This window comes from Takifugu flavidus, chromosome 6, assembly GCF_003711565.1.
Source record: "Takifugu flavidus isolate HTHZ2018 chromosome 6, ASM371156v2, whole genome shotgun sequence".
In the NCBI taxonomy this organism is placed as follows: domain Eukaryota; kingdom Metazoa; phylum Chordata; class Actinopteri; order Tetraodontiformes; family Tetraodontidae; genus Takifugu; species Takifugu flavidus.
This window is the reverse complement of record NC_079525.1, coordinates 11,614,454-11,630,175: the sequence shown is the minus strand read 5'-3', so window position 1 is coordinate 11,630,175 and position 15,722 is coordinate 11,614,454. Positions and strand designations below refer to the sequence as shown.

At 44.0% G+C, this 15,722-nt stretch overlaps 1 protein-coding gene, 1 long non-coding RNA gene and 1 other non-coding gene across 5 annotated transcripts; all 3 read right to left on the bottom strand.

Moving 5' to 3' along the window:
• Nucleotides 1–323: 323 nt before the first annotated feature.
• Nucleotides 324–396, bottom strand: trnar-ccg (transfer RNA arginine (anticodon CCG)). Its single transcript has one exon. It is a non-coding gene; the product is annotated as a tRNA-Arg (tRNA).
• Nucleotides 397–478: 82 nt separating this feature from the next.
• Nucleotides 479–5,443, bottom strand: LOC130527881 (uncharacterized). 3 transcript variants are annotated; one of them, XM_057036709.1, is made up of 14 exons: nucleotides 5,250–5,443; nucleotides 5,052–5,163; nucleotides 4,636–4,824; nucleotides 4,230–4,541; nucleotides 3,942–4,021; nucleotides 3,736–3,847; nucleotides 3,500–3,562; nucleotides 3,007–3,294; nucleotides 2,243–2,319; nucleotides 2,023–2,134; nucleotides 1,591–1,779; nucleotides 1,225–1,506; nucleotides 913–992; nucleotides 479–831 (listed from the first exon to the last, which is right to left on the bottom strand). In XM_057036709.1, exons 1-14 carry the CDS (start codon nucleotides 5,441–5,443, stop codon nucleotides 702–704), a joined length of 2,220 nt encoding a protein of 739 aa, XP_056892689.1. In that variant the 3' UTR covers nucleotides 479–701. The 3 variants fall into 3 exon arrangements, with proteins under 3 accessions (XP_056892689.1, XP_056892688.1, XP_056892691.1); XM_057036708.1 differs by having other exon boundaries at nucleotides 485–831; nucleotides 3,374–3,562; XM_057036711.1 differs by lacking the exon at nucleotides 5,250–5,443 and having other exon boundaries at nucleotides 488–831; nucleotides 3,374–3,562; nucleotides 5,052–5,243.
• A 3,239-nt stretch (nucleotides 5,444–8,682) lies between these two features.
• Nucleotides 8,683–9,505, bottom strand: LOC130527931 (uncharacterized). The gene is made up of 2 exons (XR_008951152.1): nucleotides 9,258–9,505; nucleotides 8,683–9,163 (listed from the first exon to the last, which is right to left on the bottom strand). It is a non-coding gene; the product is annotated as an uncharacterized LOC130527931 (long non-coding RNA).
• Nucleotides 9,506–15,722: the final 6,217 nt, after the last annotated feature.

Genomic DNA, 15,722 nt, shown 5'->3' with positions numbered 1-15,722 from the left:
GTTCATTAAATACAAACTGCAGGATGCTTGTCCATCTAACCTGGATGCCAATGAATGGCAAATTACAAATAACAAAAGTGAAAGGGATTGTGAGAAGTTGGTATGAGAAGCGGAGTAAGACACTTGGGACCAAATGAAGCTTTATTTGCCAACGAAATATCCCGACGCGATGCTTATGCTTAAAAGGATTAAAGTAAGTGAAGACGCCTGCTTTCATCTTTAGTAGACCAATATAGACAAAATTGATGCTTATTATTATCGCTGATATTTTACGCGCTGTGCTTTAAACCTTGCATCAAAACGAATACGGACGTATTCGCGGTCGACCCAGATGGGACTCGAACCCACAATCCCCAGCTCCGGAGGCTGATGCCTTATCCATTAGGCCACTGGGTCATCGTGTGACGAAATAAGTATTACATATATATGAAATAACATTAGTACATGCACTCTGGTTACCGATTTAAAGTTACGCAAAGTTAATGTCTGTTGTGGTCACAAAACATCGCAGTATTTCTAACCGAGAAGGACGTAACGTTTGACTTGAGGAACATCTAGCTTTATGACTGCTCATTTGCAACAATTATTATCTTGTCTCCTGACAATCTGCACATGCAATACGAACTAAATTAACTTAAACTTAGCAAAACAGACATTGATTAACAATCAAACTCAGACAACGGAAATGGCTGCTAAAAATGTCATACATGGTAAAACAGTTTTTGGTGCATCCAAAACCAAATCCTCTTGATCAGAGCTAAGCAATATTCCGCAGGCATCTTCAGCAACATGTTGAAAGTTGATCGCCTGATGTCCAGACTATAGGAGGATCTGCAAGAAAGCGTTTAATTTGTTTAAAAAAAAAAGGGAGAGGATGAAGATGAAGAATGCACTTTAGAAACACAAACTTACGGCACATTTCTTCCTCGCTCTTCAGTGGCTAAAGACTTTATATCTTCCTCCATAAAATCTTTTACATGTTCATTATTAACCTGTGAACACACAAATTTGACCTATTACATATTTTATTTGGCCTACAATTGTGAGCTATGATCTTTTAAGAAAGTAATTATCATAAAGAGTTGATAAAATCAGCGTTGGGACTTAATGGTGACTCAAAATGATTAAAATAAAAGGATAATCGGTGTTGATGATGATTGGAAATGTTGGGTACCCAGCAAAACTAACTAGGAACAAAGAGTTCCCGGCTTTGCAGATGCTTACTTCAATATCCCAAAGTTTAAGTGAACTCCACCCAGTGCAGTCCTGAGCAGCAGCTGTGGTCTGACAGCTCATTTCACTTCTTGGTTCATTATATCCACTATCAAGGCCCTGATACTCTGACCCAGTTGGGACCCCTGACGGTTGGTCAGCCATCTCTTTATCGATGTCGTGTGCCATTTTACTCAATGCTAAATTTTTTACTTTGAAGTCACGTGGTAGCTCTTCATGAGAGGATAGTCTGTCAGAGAAATATACTCTTCGTATCCGACAGTTTGCATGGATCTAAAGAACAGGACAAAAGGAAATATAGCGTGTTTACAGCATGTAGCAACACTGCTGTCGTCTGGAAAATCTGTTTACACTTACTTGAATTTTCACCGTTTTTACATATTTAGTTCCAAATAATTGATATGTAACTTCTGCCAAGTTGATAATAATGTAATCCCAGGACGTAGAAAGTCTTATTGGGACACAACCTGAAAACACCCTCACTTTCATCTCCTTTCTGAAGGTGCTCAGGAATATTTGCCTTTGGACGCTTTTCTCATCAGTCACCTGAAAATTGTCAAGAACAAAGATTGGACAAAAAAACAAAAACCACTGCACAGACCCACATCATCACCTACTGGCCCTTAATAGGAACAGCTTAAACTACCCTGCAAGAGTGCACAAGTGATCAGTTACCTTTCCCTCCAATCCTGGACTGATATCAACTGATTGACATACTGTCTACTGGTATTTATACCAATGACCAGTGGACTTTGACTCTTCGCAGAACCCAAATGTGGATGTACTTACTGTTATTTTACAGAAAAAATCCTCTCCACTTTTCTTCAGCAACATGTTGAATATCGGTTGCCTGATACCCAGGTTATCCTCAAGGTCATGTGGAAAGGAAATATAGGTCGTTCTGCAAGATAAGACATTTTTCAATACTCTATCATAAGATATGGAATTCTATATATATGTTTTCCCGGTGGACTGAGATGAAAATTCCTGTTTAGGAACACAAACTTACTGCGAAGATCCTTGTACTTCAATAGAAAAAGACTTAATGTCTTCATCCATAACACTTTTGACGTGTCCATTTTTAACCTGTGAACAAACAAATATGAGCTTAGTTGCATTTTTTATATCTGAGACAAATGACCTTTTATACACTCAGTATCTATACAGCTTAAAAACGCTTCTCGAGGCTCTGCTCTGGAGCCAGAACTGGGGTTAGAGTCCACAGGTGAGAGCCCAGGGGCTGGCTCTTTGCCCATGGGGCCCAGCTGGGCAGAAGGAATCATTAGGGTCTGGTCAAGACACGTTCCTTGGTAGTCCAATTCCTGGCCATTGAAACTTGGGACGCCACCTCTCTGGCTGGAGCTTATGACAGATGAAGAGCAAGTTCTGGTTCTATACCCAAACCTAACCCTAACCCTAATCCTAAACCATCGGATGGATTCTCCTCCATGCTGGAGTTGCAGCAGGTGAGAAATGAAAAGCTGGTCTGGACGTATTAATAACCCTCCAATTATGGAGGGAAAATAGATTCCCTGTGCTTTTGGGTTGAACAACAGAGGGAAACAGATCTGGGGGTACTCAGAGAAGGTGTTCTCGAGTCAGGGGCAGAGTTTTCATCGTAAGGGGGCTGGGCTCAGCCTTAGAGATCAGGTGAGCAGCTCGGACATCCACAGGGAGCTCAAAGCAGAGCTGCTCCTCTTCCACATTGAGAAGAGCCAGCTGAGACTCCCTGGGCTCCGGTTACAGGGACTTCACGGTTACACACATGCTTACTTCTATATTCCAAAATTTAAGTAGACTCCACCCCGTGCTGTATAGAATGGATCGAAATCCAGGTTGGCAGTTGTGAACAGCAGCTGTGGGCTGACAGCAAGTTCCACTTCTCAGTTCATTATATCTGTTGCCATGGCCCCAATGCCCTGACCCAGATGGGACCCCTGAGGCCATCACTTCATTGATGCTGGGTGCTGCTTCGTTCTCTTTCCAGTCATGTGGCAGGTCTTGTTGAGAGTATAGTCTGTCAGAGAAATACACTCTTTGTATCCGACAGTTTGCATGGATCTAAAGAAAAAAGCAGAAAAAGGAAATACAGTGAGTTAAAGTGAGCTTGTAACAACACTGAAAGCCTGTTGACACTTACTTGTATTTTCAGTGTCTTAACATATTTGGTTCCGAATAATTGGTGGGTAAGTTCTGCCAGGTTGATAATAATGTAATCCCAGTATGTAGAAAGTCTCAATGGGACAAAACCTGAAAACACGCTCACTTTCATCTCCTTTCTGAAGGTGCTCAGGAATATTCGCCGCCGAATGCTGTTGTCATCAGTTACCTGAAATTTGTAAAAAAAAAAAAGTATGCAATTGTTTTAATTACTGATAACACAATGGCAGTTCAGCATATTTTACATTTTTAATAACGACTTAAACTACCCTTTGACACTGATACTGCATTGATGCCAATGACTCTTTGGGGAACCCAAATGTGGATGGTGGGTGCGCTTACTGTTATTTCCAAGCCGCAATCTCCTCCAGTGTTCTTCATCAACAGGTTTAAAATTGGTTGCCTGATACCCACGTTATCCTCAGGGTCGTGTGGATATGATATATAGGTGGTTCTGCAAGAGCCCAAGGACATGAAAAAGATTATGATCAGGAGGGATTTACTGAGTGACCTGAGATGAAGAAACCAGGTTAGAAACACAAACGTACCGCATGTTTCTTCCTTGCAGTTCAATGGCTAAAGACTTTATATCCTCATCCTTAACCCTCTTTACATGTCCAGTATTAACCTGTGAACACAAAAATATCGCCTCAGTTACATTTTTATCAGGTCCAAAATGTGTTTTATGCACCAATTAAACAGTTGATGAAGTCAGTGTCTAAAGACTAGATTGTGATTCAAAATGACAAAAATCAAAGCAGCATAGGTGATGATGATGATGACTGGAATAGTCGTGTGCTAACAGTTTCAGTTTCACAAGTTTCACAGATGCTTACTTCTTTTCTCCAAAATTTCAGTGGACTCCACACCAGGCTGGATAAAATAGATCGAAATCCAGATTGGTATTCATGAGCAGCAGCTGTAGACTGATGGCTGGTTCCACTTCTTGGATTATTAAATCTGCTACCTCGGCCCTGATGCCCTGACCCAGCTGGGACCCCTGGCAACTTATCGGCCATCACTTCATTGATGCTGGGTGCCGCTTCACTCTCTCCTGAAACTTCAGCTTCACGACCACATGGCAGCTCTTCCTGAGAGTATAGTTTGTCGGAGAAATACACTCTTCGTATCCGACATTTTGTATAGATCTAAAGGAAAATAGACCGGAAAAAAGGAAATACAGTGAGTTAAAGTGAGCTTGTAACAACACTGCTGTTGTCTGTAAAGCCTGTTTACACTTACTTGTATTTCCACTGTCTTAACATATTTGGTTTTAAATAATTGATAGGTAAATTCTGCCAAGTCGATAACAACGTAATCCCAGGACGTAGGAAGTCTTATTGGGACACAACCTGAAAACACCCTCACATTCATCTTCTTTCTGAAGGTGGTCAGGAATATTTGCCGTCGGATGCTTTTGTCATCAATCGCCTGAAAATTGTCAAGAAGAAAACCACTGAATATAGACGATTCTTGTAACGATTCAACAGAAGTCCACCACACTAACACCTACTGGCAGATTGTTGTAACATTAAACTACCCTGCAAGAGTTTGAACGAAAAATCTAAAGTTTGGGGCTGACATTGACATGCTGTCCACCTGTATTTATACCAATGAACTTTGACTCTTCATCGACCCAAACGTAGAGGTGTGCTTACTGTTATTTTACAGAAAAAATGCTCTCCAGTTTTCTTCAGAAACATGTTGAATATTGGTTGGCTGATACCCAGGTTATCCTCAGGGTTGAGGGGAAATGAAAGATAGGCCGTTCTGCATGTAGGAAGAGTTTCAAAATGTAATAATAGTCCATAAAAATGTGGTCTGAGATGAAGAACCCACGTTAGAAACAAACTTACTGCAGATTTCTTCCCTGTACTTCAGTGACTAGAGACTTTATTTCTTCATCCATAACACTTTGGACAAGTCCATTTTTATCCTGTGAACACATTTTGTTCATTTTAGGCCCATAAATAAGTGAAAAATTATCTTTTACGCGCTTAAACAGTTGAAACCCACAGTCCAGGACAAACTGATTCAAAATGACTATCATTGAAGTTCATGGTTTCACTGATGCTTACGTCTATTCTCCAAAGTTTGAGTGGATCACTCTCCGTACTGTCCAGCAGCGAAAACACTTTCTTTTTTAAACAATTTTTAATCATCTTTTCACAACTGCTTTGTGACTGCATTTCTTGTAAACATTATTATTAAATTTTAAAACATTTTCAAATTATTATTTAACATTTTGTTTTTATTTGCTTTCGTTTATTTGCTTTGAAAATGATTGATGGCTTTGTTCTGACATAAAAGCCTCCTTGGGGAGGTACTACTAGGGATTACTTTGATGTTATAATCATTTTTCACACTTGGGGTTAAAGTTGATGTAGTTATTGAAGAGGCTGTATGATTGCAATAAAAAGCATAGATAAAAGAAAATAAAGCATGCGTCCTGAGCAACTGATTATCTCTACCAACCATATCTATAGATCTATATCTATAGATAATACACTGCCTGGACAAGAAAAGGTCACATGCTCTAATATTTCCTTGGACGCATTCGCCGGGGCATTATTATGTTTACATCATGTAATGCTGATGACAGATCAACTTGGCTTATTGGATTTCTTAAAATTGGAATTCAAAATAAAACAGCTGTGACCAGGAAGAAATTGTCCAAGAATCTGCCAATTCAATCTAACCACCCTGACTCGCTGAGTCACGTTAATGTGTTCCAGGTTTTCAGTGTGGGCAGCAGAGGGGAGGAAAGATGAAGGCTTCATCCAGAACCTTCACAGCCTCTCCCTCCCATCCCTCCTCATTCCTCCACCGCCTGTATAAAAACCCCAGAAATCTCATGTGCATTTACAGTCAACATCCAAGATGTCAGGAATTACTCTTTCTCCTGTTTCTCTGGTTTCGTCTACACAAGACAGATGAAGGTGTTAACGGTGTCATGAACCAGCTCAGGGCTCAGACAAATTAGGGAGAACACACGTGATGGATTTTAGAAAAACAAGGAATTTATTGATTGATCATGCAAAACAACAAACCAAATCAGAACACCCCAGCAGACCTGGAAGGAGCCAAGCGAGAGAGTGACAGCCAAGACTGTGGAGCATTTATAGCCCTCACAGCTAATCAGTCCAGGTGAGCTGGATCGCCACTTAGCAGCACTTGGCCCACCCACTGCCTGCAGAAGGGAGGAGACAACAGAGAGGCAGGCAGAGAAGACACAGCCAGGGTCGTCACAACGGTGAGCCAAAGATCATTTCCTTCTTTCTTTCTGTTTGGCTTCAGTGTGAGTTTAAGGTATTCTAAGTAGACATGATGTAGAAACTCATGTATTTAAGACACCCTATAGATATCTGGGTTTCAGACACTCCTGACTGTAACCATACATAAATAAAGTAGAACTCAATTAAATAGATAAAGCTCCGTTGAGATTTGCTTTTAGAGGTTTTGAAGCTGTTCACATTCCTAAAGTGCAAAAAACAAAAACAAAAACAAAGGTTTTATTCATATTACGGCATCAATGCTGTAAGCAGGAAATACTTATTCGCTCTTTTTATACGTTTATTTCTAAAGCTCAGCTGTGATCGATCGTAGTTTCGTTATTGAAACACCCTGTTGTGACTTAAAATGTGTGTGTTGCTGTAGATCTTCTCAGCCTATCAGAAAAGGCTCCAATGGAAGCAGCACCAAGCAACCAGAGCTGGTTGATGGTCAAAGAGCCCTCTCTCCCCATCAGTGAGCCCCTGGATAAGTTTGGTCAGGAGTCCAAATTTGCCCTCCACCCTCTGCCGTCTGGCCCAAGCACACCGACTTGAGCCTCATCTTTCGCCACCACAGCGCCTCCATAACAAGAGCAAAAAGGCGCTGAAGAACGACCACCTGCAGGAGCACAACGGCGAGAAAGTCCGGCAAGCTGTCGGCGTGCTCCCCAAACACCTTCAGCGACCGCCGCCGTCCTCATCAACAACAACCGGACGGTGCAGAAGACAAACCAGGACAGCCAGTTCAACATCAGCACTCTCCCGCAGAACGAGCCAAACCATCAGCCCCACTCCAGAGCCAGGGGCCCGGTCCAGCCTCAGGCTAAGCCACAACAGCCAACACCTCCACCAAGGAAGGATCTCCTCAAACGGCAGCTGAACCCAGAGGAGAACCGGCCGGGAAAGCCCAGCTTTTATCAGTCCTTCGTCGGGGCAGAGAGCCGGAACAACGGCAGGCTCCCCATCAGCTTCAACAGGAGATCCTCCAGCCTGGTGTACCAGTTTTGTTAGGGTCCAGGGTTCCGGGTTGTTTTTTCCTGCAGGGGACGTGGTGGAGCCATGCTCCTGCCACAGACTGACGCACCTGCAGTCTATCTGTAATCTAGCCGCCTAGTTCAGGACTGGACTCCTGCCTACCAGTGTCGGAGTATTTTGGTGTTTTTGGTGATGTTGGTTTTGTATTTAGAATATTTTGGTGATTCTTGGTCTCTCGTCTTTGGTGCGTTCCCCTGCCCGTTTGAGGTCTTCATGCCGTATGGCTGGACTTCTGAAACGAGCAGAACTCGACTCCTGTGTTGGAGCACTCTGTGCGCGCCAGAAGTTTGAACTGTTGCTTCCTGGCGTTAAAGTGGGCAATCTGTGATAAATTTAGAGATTACCTCTATTACGCCCCCACTTTCACAGTATACACGGATAATAACCCCCTTACATATGTTTTGAGCTCAGCCAGGTTGAACGCAGTCGGACATCGTTGGGTGGGTGAATTAGCCGACTTTCATTTCACCATCAAATATCGTCCAGGCAAGTCAAACACTGATGCTGACACCCTGTCAAGACACCCAGTGCATCTTGATGGTCACCTGAAAGAGTTCACAGAGACAGTGTCCCCTGATGTAGTCTCCGCCATCTGGCAGGGAGACACAGCTGTAAAAGACGGTGATGTGCCGTGGGTGGCTGCATTACAGCTGCAGTCGGATGTAAGTGACGCACACTTTGGAGGCACCCCTGTCATCACACCAGAGAGTGTCAGAGATGCACAGAAAGAAGATGCTCCTATCTGTGAGGTGATAAACCTAAAGAAAAATGGATGGAGTCCTCAGGATAAAGGAAAGAGACAAATGGGACGAGAAACACGCAGACTGGTACACGAATGGAACAGACTCAGACTTGACAAAGGGATTTTGTACAGACAGACAGGACAGAGGAAACAGTTGGTTCTCCCCAGTAAACTGAAGGCCACCGTGTTAAAACACCTGCATGATGACATGGGACATGTGGGCGCTGATAAAGTCATACATTTAGCACGAGAAAGGTTTTATTGGCCTTTTATGCAACAGGACATAGAAGATTATGTGATTCGCCAGTGTCAGTGTATTAAACAAAAACATCCAAACAGACCAGAGAGAGCACCTATGGGTTCTATAACAACCAGTGCCCCATTTGAGCTCATCTCAATTGATTATTTACATCTTGAACAGAGTAAAGGTGGTTATGAGTACATTTTAGTCCTGGTAGATCACTTTACTCGGTTTGGTCAAGCTTATGCCACAAAAAACAAATCTGGCAGAACAGCAGCCGAGAAAATCTTCTATGACTTTATCCCTCGCTTCGGGTACCCTGCAAAGCTACATCATGATCAGGGCCGGGAGTTTGAAAACAGTCTCTTCCAGAGACTTCAGCAGCTCGCAGGAATTTCCCACTCACGAACCACTCCCTACCATCCGCAGGGGAATCCTGTCGAGCGCCTGAACAGGACACTTCTACAGATGCTCCGCACTCTGCAGGAGGAGAAAAAAACAGAGTGGAAGGATCACCTACCTCACATTGTCCACGCGTACAACTGTACAAGACATGAGGGAACAGGTTATTCACCATTTTTTCTTCTTTATGGTAGAGCTCCACATTTGCCTGTAGATCTGCTCTTTGACTTGAAACCTGAAGAGGGACCACGGTCCAGGCAAGAGTATGCACAGAAATGGGCTTCACGCATGCAGGAAGCATACAAAATTGCTTCAGAAACCAGTGGGAACACCGCCGGTAACACCTGCAGTCCAGGAGGACTGCCCTTTTGTGTTGGTTAAATAAAACCTATTTTGGACTTTTCATCACTGCGTTCTTGCCTCCTTTCGGGTCCTGTTCAAACCCAGACCCTAACAAGTTTGACCTCTTGAGGAGAGGTATGTCACGGAGTGACGGCAACATTTGATTATCGTGGCTGACCTTCCGCTGTGTTGCATTTCATTCCCATACCGTGGTTTGGTTTACTTGGTTTTAAGCATTTCACACACCACTTTTTGCCATAGCCTCTCATTGGATTACGTTGTAGCCGACATGCACGGAATGGCCAACCGGCATTTATGTTACAATTGTTTCCACTCGCGTTAGCAATGCACTTCATATTGCCTCCAAGTATCACCTTCCGTATTCAACATCCTCAAAGAATCACACCTACACTATGGCTGTTTAAAATATCAAGGTTTATTTGTTTCTGTCATTTATCAAAAGCATCAGTATTTCAGTGACTCAACAGCATGACATACTTCCTGGTTTTGGTGAAACCGTTGGACTGTTCAATGTTTGTATTTATGGAGGGGTTGCGCGGGAGCTATGGCACAATCTATTTTAGCGGGGGTGTCTCATTGTGGTAGGGTGAACATGTATTTTACTATGCACTGGGTGGTTTTTGGTGGTGGAAATTTCTTTTGGACGTTTATGCATATTATGTATGTTCTTCTCAGTTCTTATTTTGAGTTTAGAAATGTATTATTTAGCGTAATAATAATTTTGATAATTGGTTTAATCTGTGGGAGGGGCTACAGGTATAAAAGCCCTGTAGTATGCCCAGACGGGGTTTTTGTTCTCTTTTTGGGTTTGGCATGATGGAGAAAGGGTTGAAGTTATGGCTGTGTAGAAGTGTGCAGGGTCTTTCTGCTATCGTATTGATTTAGCCTGGCAACTTTGAAGCCACTTTATTTTTGGTATTTTCTAGTTATTGCTTTGCTTAGTTTGTGTTTGTATTTTGGTTATATTTTGAGCACTGAAAATTTTGCATGCTTTTGAACATGAAAAATAAAAATATATTTTTGGGAAAAGAAGCTTCCATCTCCCTCTGTCTCCTCCACTGCCGACCATTCTTGCAACAAGGTAGATCAACACTCTCTCCCTTTTAAGAATTAGTCAGGACATTAAGAGTCTGGTGACACCTCTGGTGCTTATTTACCACAGCAATAATCTGTGAAATTTAGGGGGAAAACAGGTTCTAATTGAATTTAGGTGAAAAATGACACGACTTTGGCTGTTGCAATCTTCCAAGCTGAGAAATCATTGGTGCATAAAACTTGTTTTCGTTTCATTTCGTAGCAGCGGTTCTACTCCGAGCCCCTCCCGGATGTCTGAGCTTCTCACCCTATCTCTAAGGCTGAGCCCGGCCACCCTGCGGAGGAAACTCATTTCAGCCGCTTGTATCCGCGATCTCGTTCTTTCGGTCATCACCCAGCGTTGATGGCCATAGGTGAGGACTGGGATGTAGATCGACCGGTAAATCGAGATCTTTGCCTTCCGGCTCAGCTCCTTCTTCACCACGACGGATCGGTTAAGTGCCCGCATCACTGTTGACGCCGCTCCGATCCGCCTGTTGATCTCCCGTTCCATCCTACCCTCACTCGTGAACAAGATCCCGAGATACTTGAACTCCTCCACCTGGGGCAGGACCTCCTCCCCAACCCAGAACCGTCCCAGCATTTGTTGGAGGTCCCTGTTTGATGGCGCCAGAAGAACTACGTCATCCGCAAAAAGCAGCGACGAGATCTTCCGCCCACCGAACTCGACACCTTCCACTCCCCAGCTGCGCCTAGAAATTCTGTCCATAAAAGTTATGAACAGAACCGGATAAAAAGGGCAGCCCTGGCAGAGTCCAACCCTCACTGGGAACGAGTCCGACTTACAACCGGCTATCCGGACCAAACTCCTGCTCCTTTGGTACAGGGACTGGACGGCCCTTATCAAGGGACCTTCCACCCCCTACTCCCGGAGCACCCCCCACAGGATGCTCCTGGGGACCCGGTCATAAGCCTTTTCCAAGTCCACAAAACACATGTGGACTGGTTGGGCAAACTCCCAACTCCCCTCAAGCACCCCAGCAAGGGTAAAGAGGTGATCCGTGGTTCCACGACCGGGGCGAAACCCGCATTGCTCCTCCTCGATCAGAGGTTCAACTATCAGTCTAATCCTCTTTTCCAGCACCCTGGCATAGACTTTCCCAGGGAGGCTGAGGAGTGTGATCCCCCTATAGTTGGAACACACCCTCTGGTTCCCACTCTTAAAAATAGGGACCACCACCCCGGTCTGCCAGTCCAAGGGCACTGCCCCCGATGTCCACGCAATGTTGCAGAGGCGTGTCAACCAGGACAGCCCTACAACATTCAGAGCCTTAAGATACCCCGGGTGGATCTCATCCGCCGCCGGGCAGTTGTTTCAGTACCTCGGCAACTTCCGCTCCGGAAATTGGATGGTCCACCTCCTGGTCATCCGACTCTGTTCCACCTTGAGGATATGTGTTGGTAGGATTGAGGAGCTCCTGGAAGTATTCCTTCCACCGCCGGATAATTGCCCCAGGAGACGTCAGCAGCTCCCCACGCACACCTAACACGGTGTGGGCGAGTTGCCGCCTGCCGCCCCTAAGGCGCTGGACAGTTTGCCAGAATCTTCTAGGAGCAGACCGAAAGTCTTCCTCCATAGCCTCACCGAACTTGAATTGAATAAAGCAAAGCACAACTGAATGTTATCTGAAATCTTATTTATTTTGTTGAACAGTGCCTCAAGTACATTTCAGAATGTCATGGGTAGTTCTGTAAAAAAGTATTGCCGGTTTCTTCAGAGACATTAAAATTGAAGTCCAGAACCAAAAAAGAAAAACAAAGTATGTGGAAAAAAAAGTGTCCAGCAACATATAGTCATTCATGAACACAGCCTGATTGTCTTGTAAAAGCTGAACTTAACCACTTGCACATTAAATAGAATAGTGCCACAAATGATTGGCTGTGTACCCAGACACTTAAGTTTTACATGGGCATAACTATGGTGAACTAGTTAAAAGTTCTTAGAAATTTTACCATCAATGAACAGGGAACTAACAGGTAAAACACCAGTTCTGCGCTTCATGTGAAGTGGACAACACTTCAACAAATCTTTTAAAATACTTCATGACAAAATCTCACCATATATTGTCAACAACATAGACAATAATGAATTTTAACAGTTCAAACACTAAATATGCAACGCTTGGTAACTGGCAAATGATTATATCAGAGGCAAAGGGGTTTAACTACTGTTTTTTTTACACGACTCAACTACAATGCACTTGAACAGGCTAAAGAACACAAGTTAAAGTCATGTCTGGCTTCCCCATTAATAGTCACTGCAAAAGCTTTGTTTTCAGAGACCTTATGTTCTGTGAGCATCGAGAACCGCCACGCTCAAAAAAGATGGCCTGAATTGCTTCAAAGGTATACCTCATCTGCTTTGGATAATCAATGTTGAGGGCATACAGAAGGCCAAAGAGGTATGCCAAGGCAGTAGAGAGGTCTGGAATGTTATGTAGCACGATGTCCCCTTCCAACACAACTGCCTGGTCTCGCACAGATGTACCGGCATCATCATCTTGTAGGATGGCTTTTTACCCTATTAACACTTTGGAGGTTGTCAGTCTGCCTAAGCTCTTCCAGAAATGTATTGTGTTGATCAACACCCCTCAACTGGAAGTCATTAACTTCAGTGGTTGCAATTTGGTCCCTACTTATCAAACAAAAGCCACAGAACTTGTCAACAGTAAAACTTTCAGAAAAGCCTGCCAGACCATGTGCACCAAGGTTATCAGCACTTACACAATATACAGTGCCTTTAACAAACTGACCCACAACTTCCACAAAAATTCCCTCTTGTTCTAGACACCTTATATCTTTAATCAATGGCTCAAAAAACTTTTCATAACCATATTGTTTGACATCCACACTTTTACCTAAGAGAGGCGAAAATCCATAATGGACGTACCAGTTCAGTTCACATCAAACTTTGGCCACGTTTGGTCAAGTTTTCTTGGGGGGGTTTCAGTACAGAAAATGTCTACGGACCATCATCACACGTCTCAGGTCTGCTCAGGTTCAGTAGAAGGTCCGTTTGGTCTACAGCTAGTTCAAACTTGTTTAGAACATGTGCGCATGCGCACGTCAGTCATCTATGGGGTTTCCCACTGGTTCCCAACTTCACTCAAAAAAATCTACTCAAAAGTTGATAATCTTTATTGTGCTGTTTATAAAATCATAGTTAGGACAACAAAGAGAGAAGTTTTTGTAGGTTGTAAATGGAAAGCTTTATTTCTGAGTCAGTTTATTTTGAAAACACAAACAACCGTCAGAACCCGTTCCCTGACCCGAAGGCGCAGGGAAGCAATCCTTTTGCTCGACCGCGAGAACCCCAACATTGAACTAGAGAGTCTGGGGGCAAGCAAAAAGCCCACCCCCGCTCTCCGTCTCATGAGCAACTCCAGCGTAGAAGAGTGTCCAACCCCCCTCAAGGACTTGGGTTCCTCAGCTGACGCTATGTGTGGAGGTGAAGCCGACCATATCTAGTCGGTAATGCTCAACCTCCCCCACAAGCTGCAGCTCTTTCACCGCCAGTGAGGTGATGTTCCATGTTCCAAAAGCCAATTTCCATAACCGAGGATCGGACCGCCAAGGCCCCCGCCTTGGTCCACCCCCAATCCACCACACTGCACCGGACCCTTCATGCTCCTCCTGCGGATTGGGTCCACTGGAGACGGAGTGTCCACATAGCTGGTCCGGGCTGGGCCCGGCCGGGCCCCATGGACGTAGGCCTGGCCACCAGGTGCTCGCCATCGAGCCCCAGCCCCAGGCCTGGCTCCAGGGTGGGGCCCCGGTAACCCTCCGGGCCGGGTACGCGGCTTCCCTTTTAGATGTTTCATGATGGGTCTAGAACCATTCTTTGTCTGACCCTTCACCTAGGACCAATCTGCCTTGGGAGACCCTACCAGGGGCAAACTGCCCCGGAAAGCATAGCTCCCTGGCTCTTTAGGGTACGCAAACTCCTCCACCACGATAAGGTGATGGTTCACGGAGGGGTAAAACTTGTTTTATGAATGTTTAATGATCTTGTTTAATGATCTTTAACAGTTGATAAAGTCAGTGTCTAAAGGCTAGATTGTGATTCAAAATGACGAAAATCAAAGCAGCATAGGTGATGATGATGATGACTGGAATAGTGGTGTGCTAACAGTTTCAGTTTCACATGTTTCATAGATGCTTACTTCTGTTCTCCAAAGTTTCAGTGTACTCCACGCTAGGCTGGATAAAATGAATCAAAATCCAGATTGGTATTCATGAGCAGCAGCTGTAGGCTAACAGCTGGTTCCACTTCTTGGATTATTAAGTCTGTTACCTCGGCCCTGATGCCCTGACCCAGCTGGGACCCCTGGCAACTTATCAGCCATCACTTCATTGATGCTGGGTGCCGCTTCGCTCTCTCCTGAAACTTCAGCTTCACGGCCACATGGCAGCTCTTCCTGAGAGTATAGTTTGTCGGAAAAATACACTCTTCGTATCCGACATTTTGTATAGATCTAAAGGAAAATAGACCGGAAAAAAGGAAATACAGTGAGTTAATGTGAGCTTGTAACAACACTACTGTTGTCTGTAAAGCCTGTTTACACTTACTTGTATTTTCATTGTCTTTACATATTTGGTTTTAAATAATTGATGGGTAACTTCTGCCAGGTTGATAATAATGTAGTCCCAGGACATAGGAAGTCTTATTGGGACAGAACCTGACAACACCCTCACTTTCATCTCCTTTCTGAAGGTGGTCAGGAATATTTGCCGTCGGATGCTTTTGTCATCAATCGCCTGAAAATTGTCAGGAACAAAACCACTGAATATAGACGTAACGATTCAACAGAGGTCCACCACACTAACACCAACCAAAAATCTAAAGTGTGGGGCTGACATTGACATGCTGTCCACCTGTATTTATACCAATGATGAGTGGACTTTGACTCTTCATCGACCCAAACGTAGAGGTGTGCTTATTGTTATTTTACAGAAAAAATGCTCTCCAGTTTTCTTCAGAAACATGTTGAATATTGGTTGGCTGATACCCAGGTTATCCTCAGGGTTGAGGGGGAAATGAAAGATAGCCCATTCTGCACATAGGAAGAATTTCAAAATGTAACAATAGTCCATAAAAATGTGGTCTGAGATGAAGAACCCACGTTAGAAACAAACTTACTGCAGATTTCTTCCCTGTACATCAGTGACTAGAGACTTT

What these genes read in the sequence shown, in the direction of transcription:
- LOC130527881 (XM_057036708.1), bottom strand. Translation starts at nt 5,443, where the DNA reads ATGATAGTCATTTTGAATCAGTTTGTCCTGGACTGTGGGTTTCAACTG. An exon ending in ATTTTTTCTGTAAAATAACA is followed by an intron (nt 4,825 to 5,051) that starts GTAAGCACACCT and finishes GACAATTTTCAG; the next exon opens with GCGATTGATGACAAAAGCAT. An exon ending in GAAGTACAAGGATCTTCGCA is followed by an intron (nt 2,135 to 2,242) that starts GTAAGTTTGTGT and finishes CTTATCTTGCAG; the next exon opens with AACGACCTATATTTCCTTTC.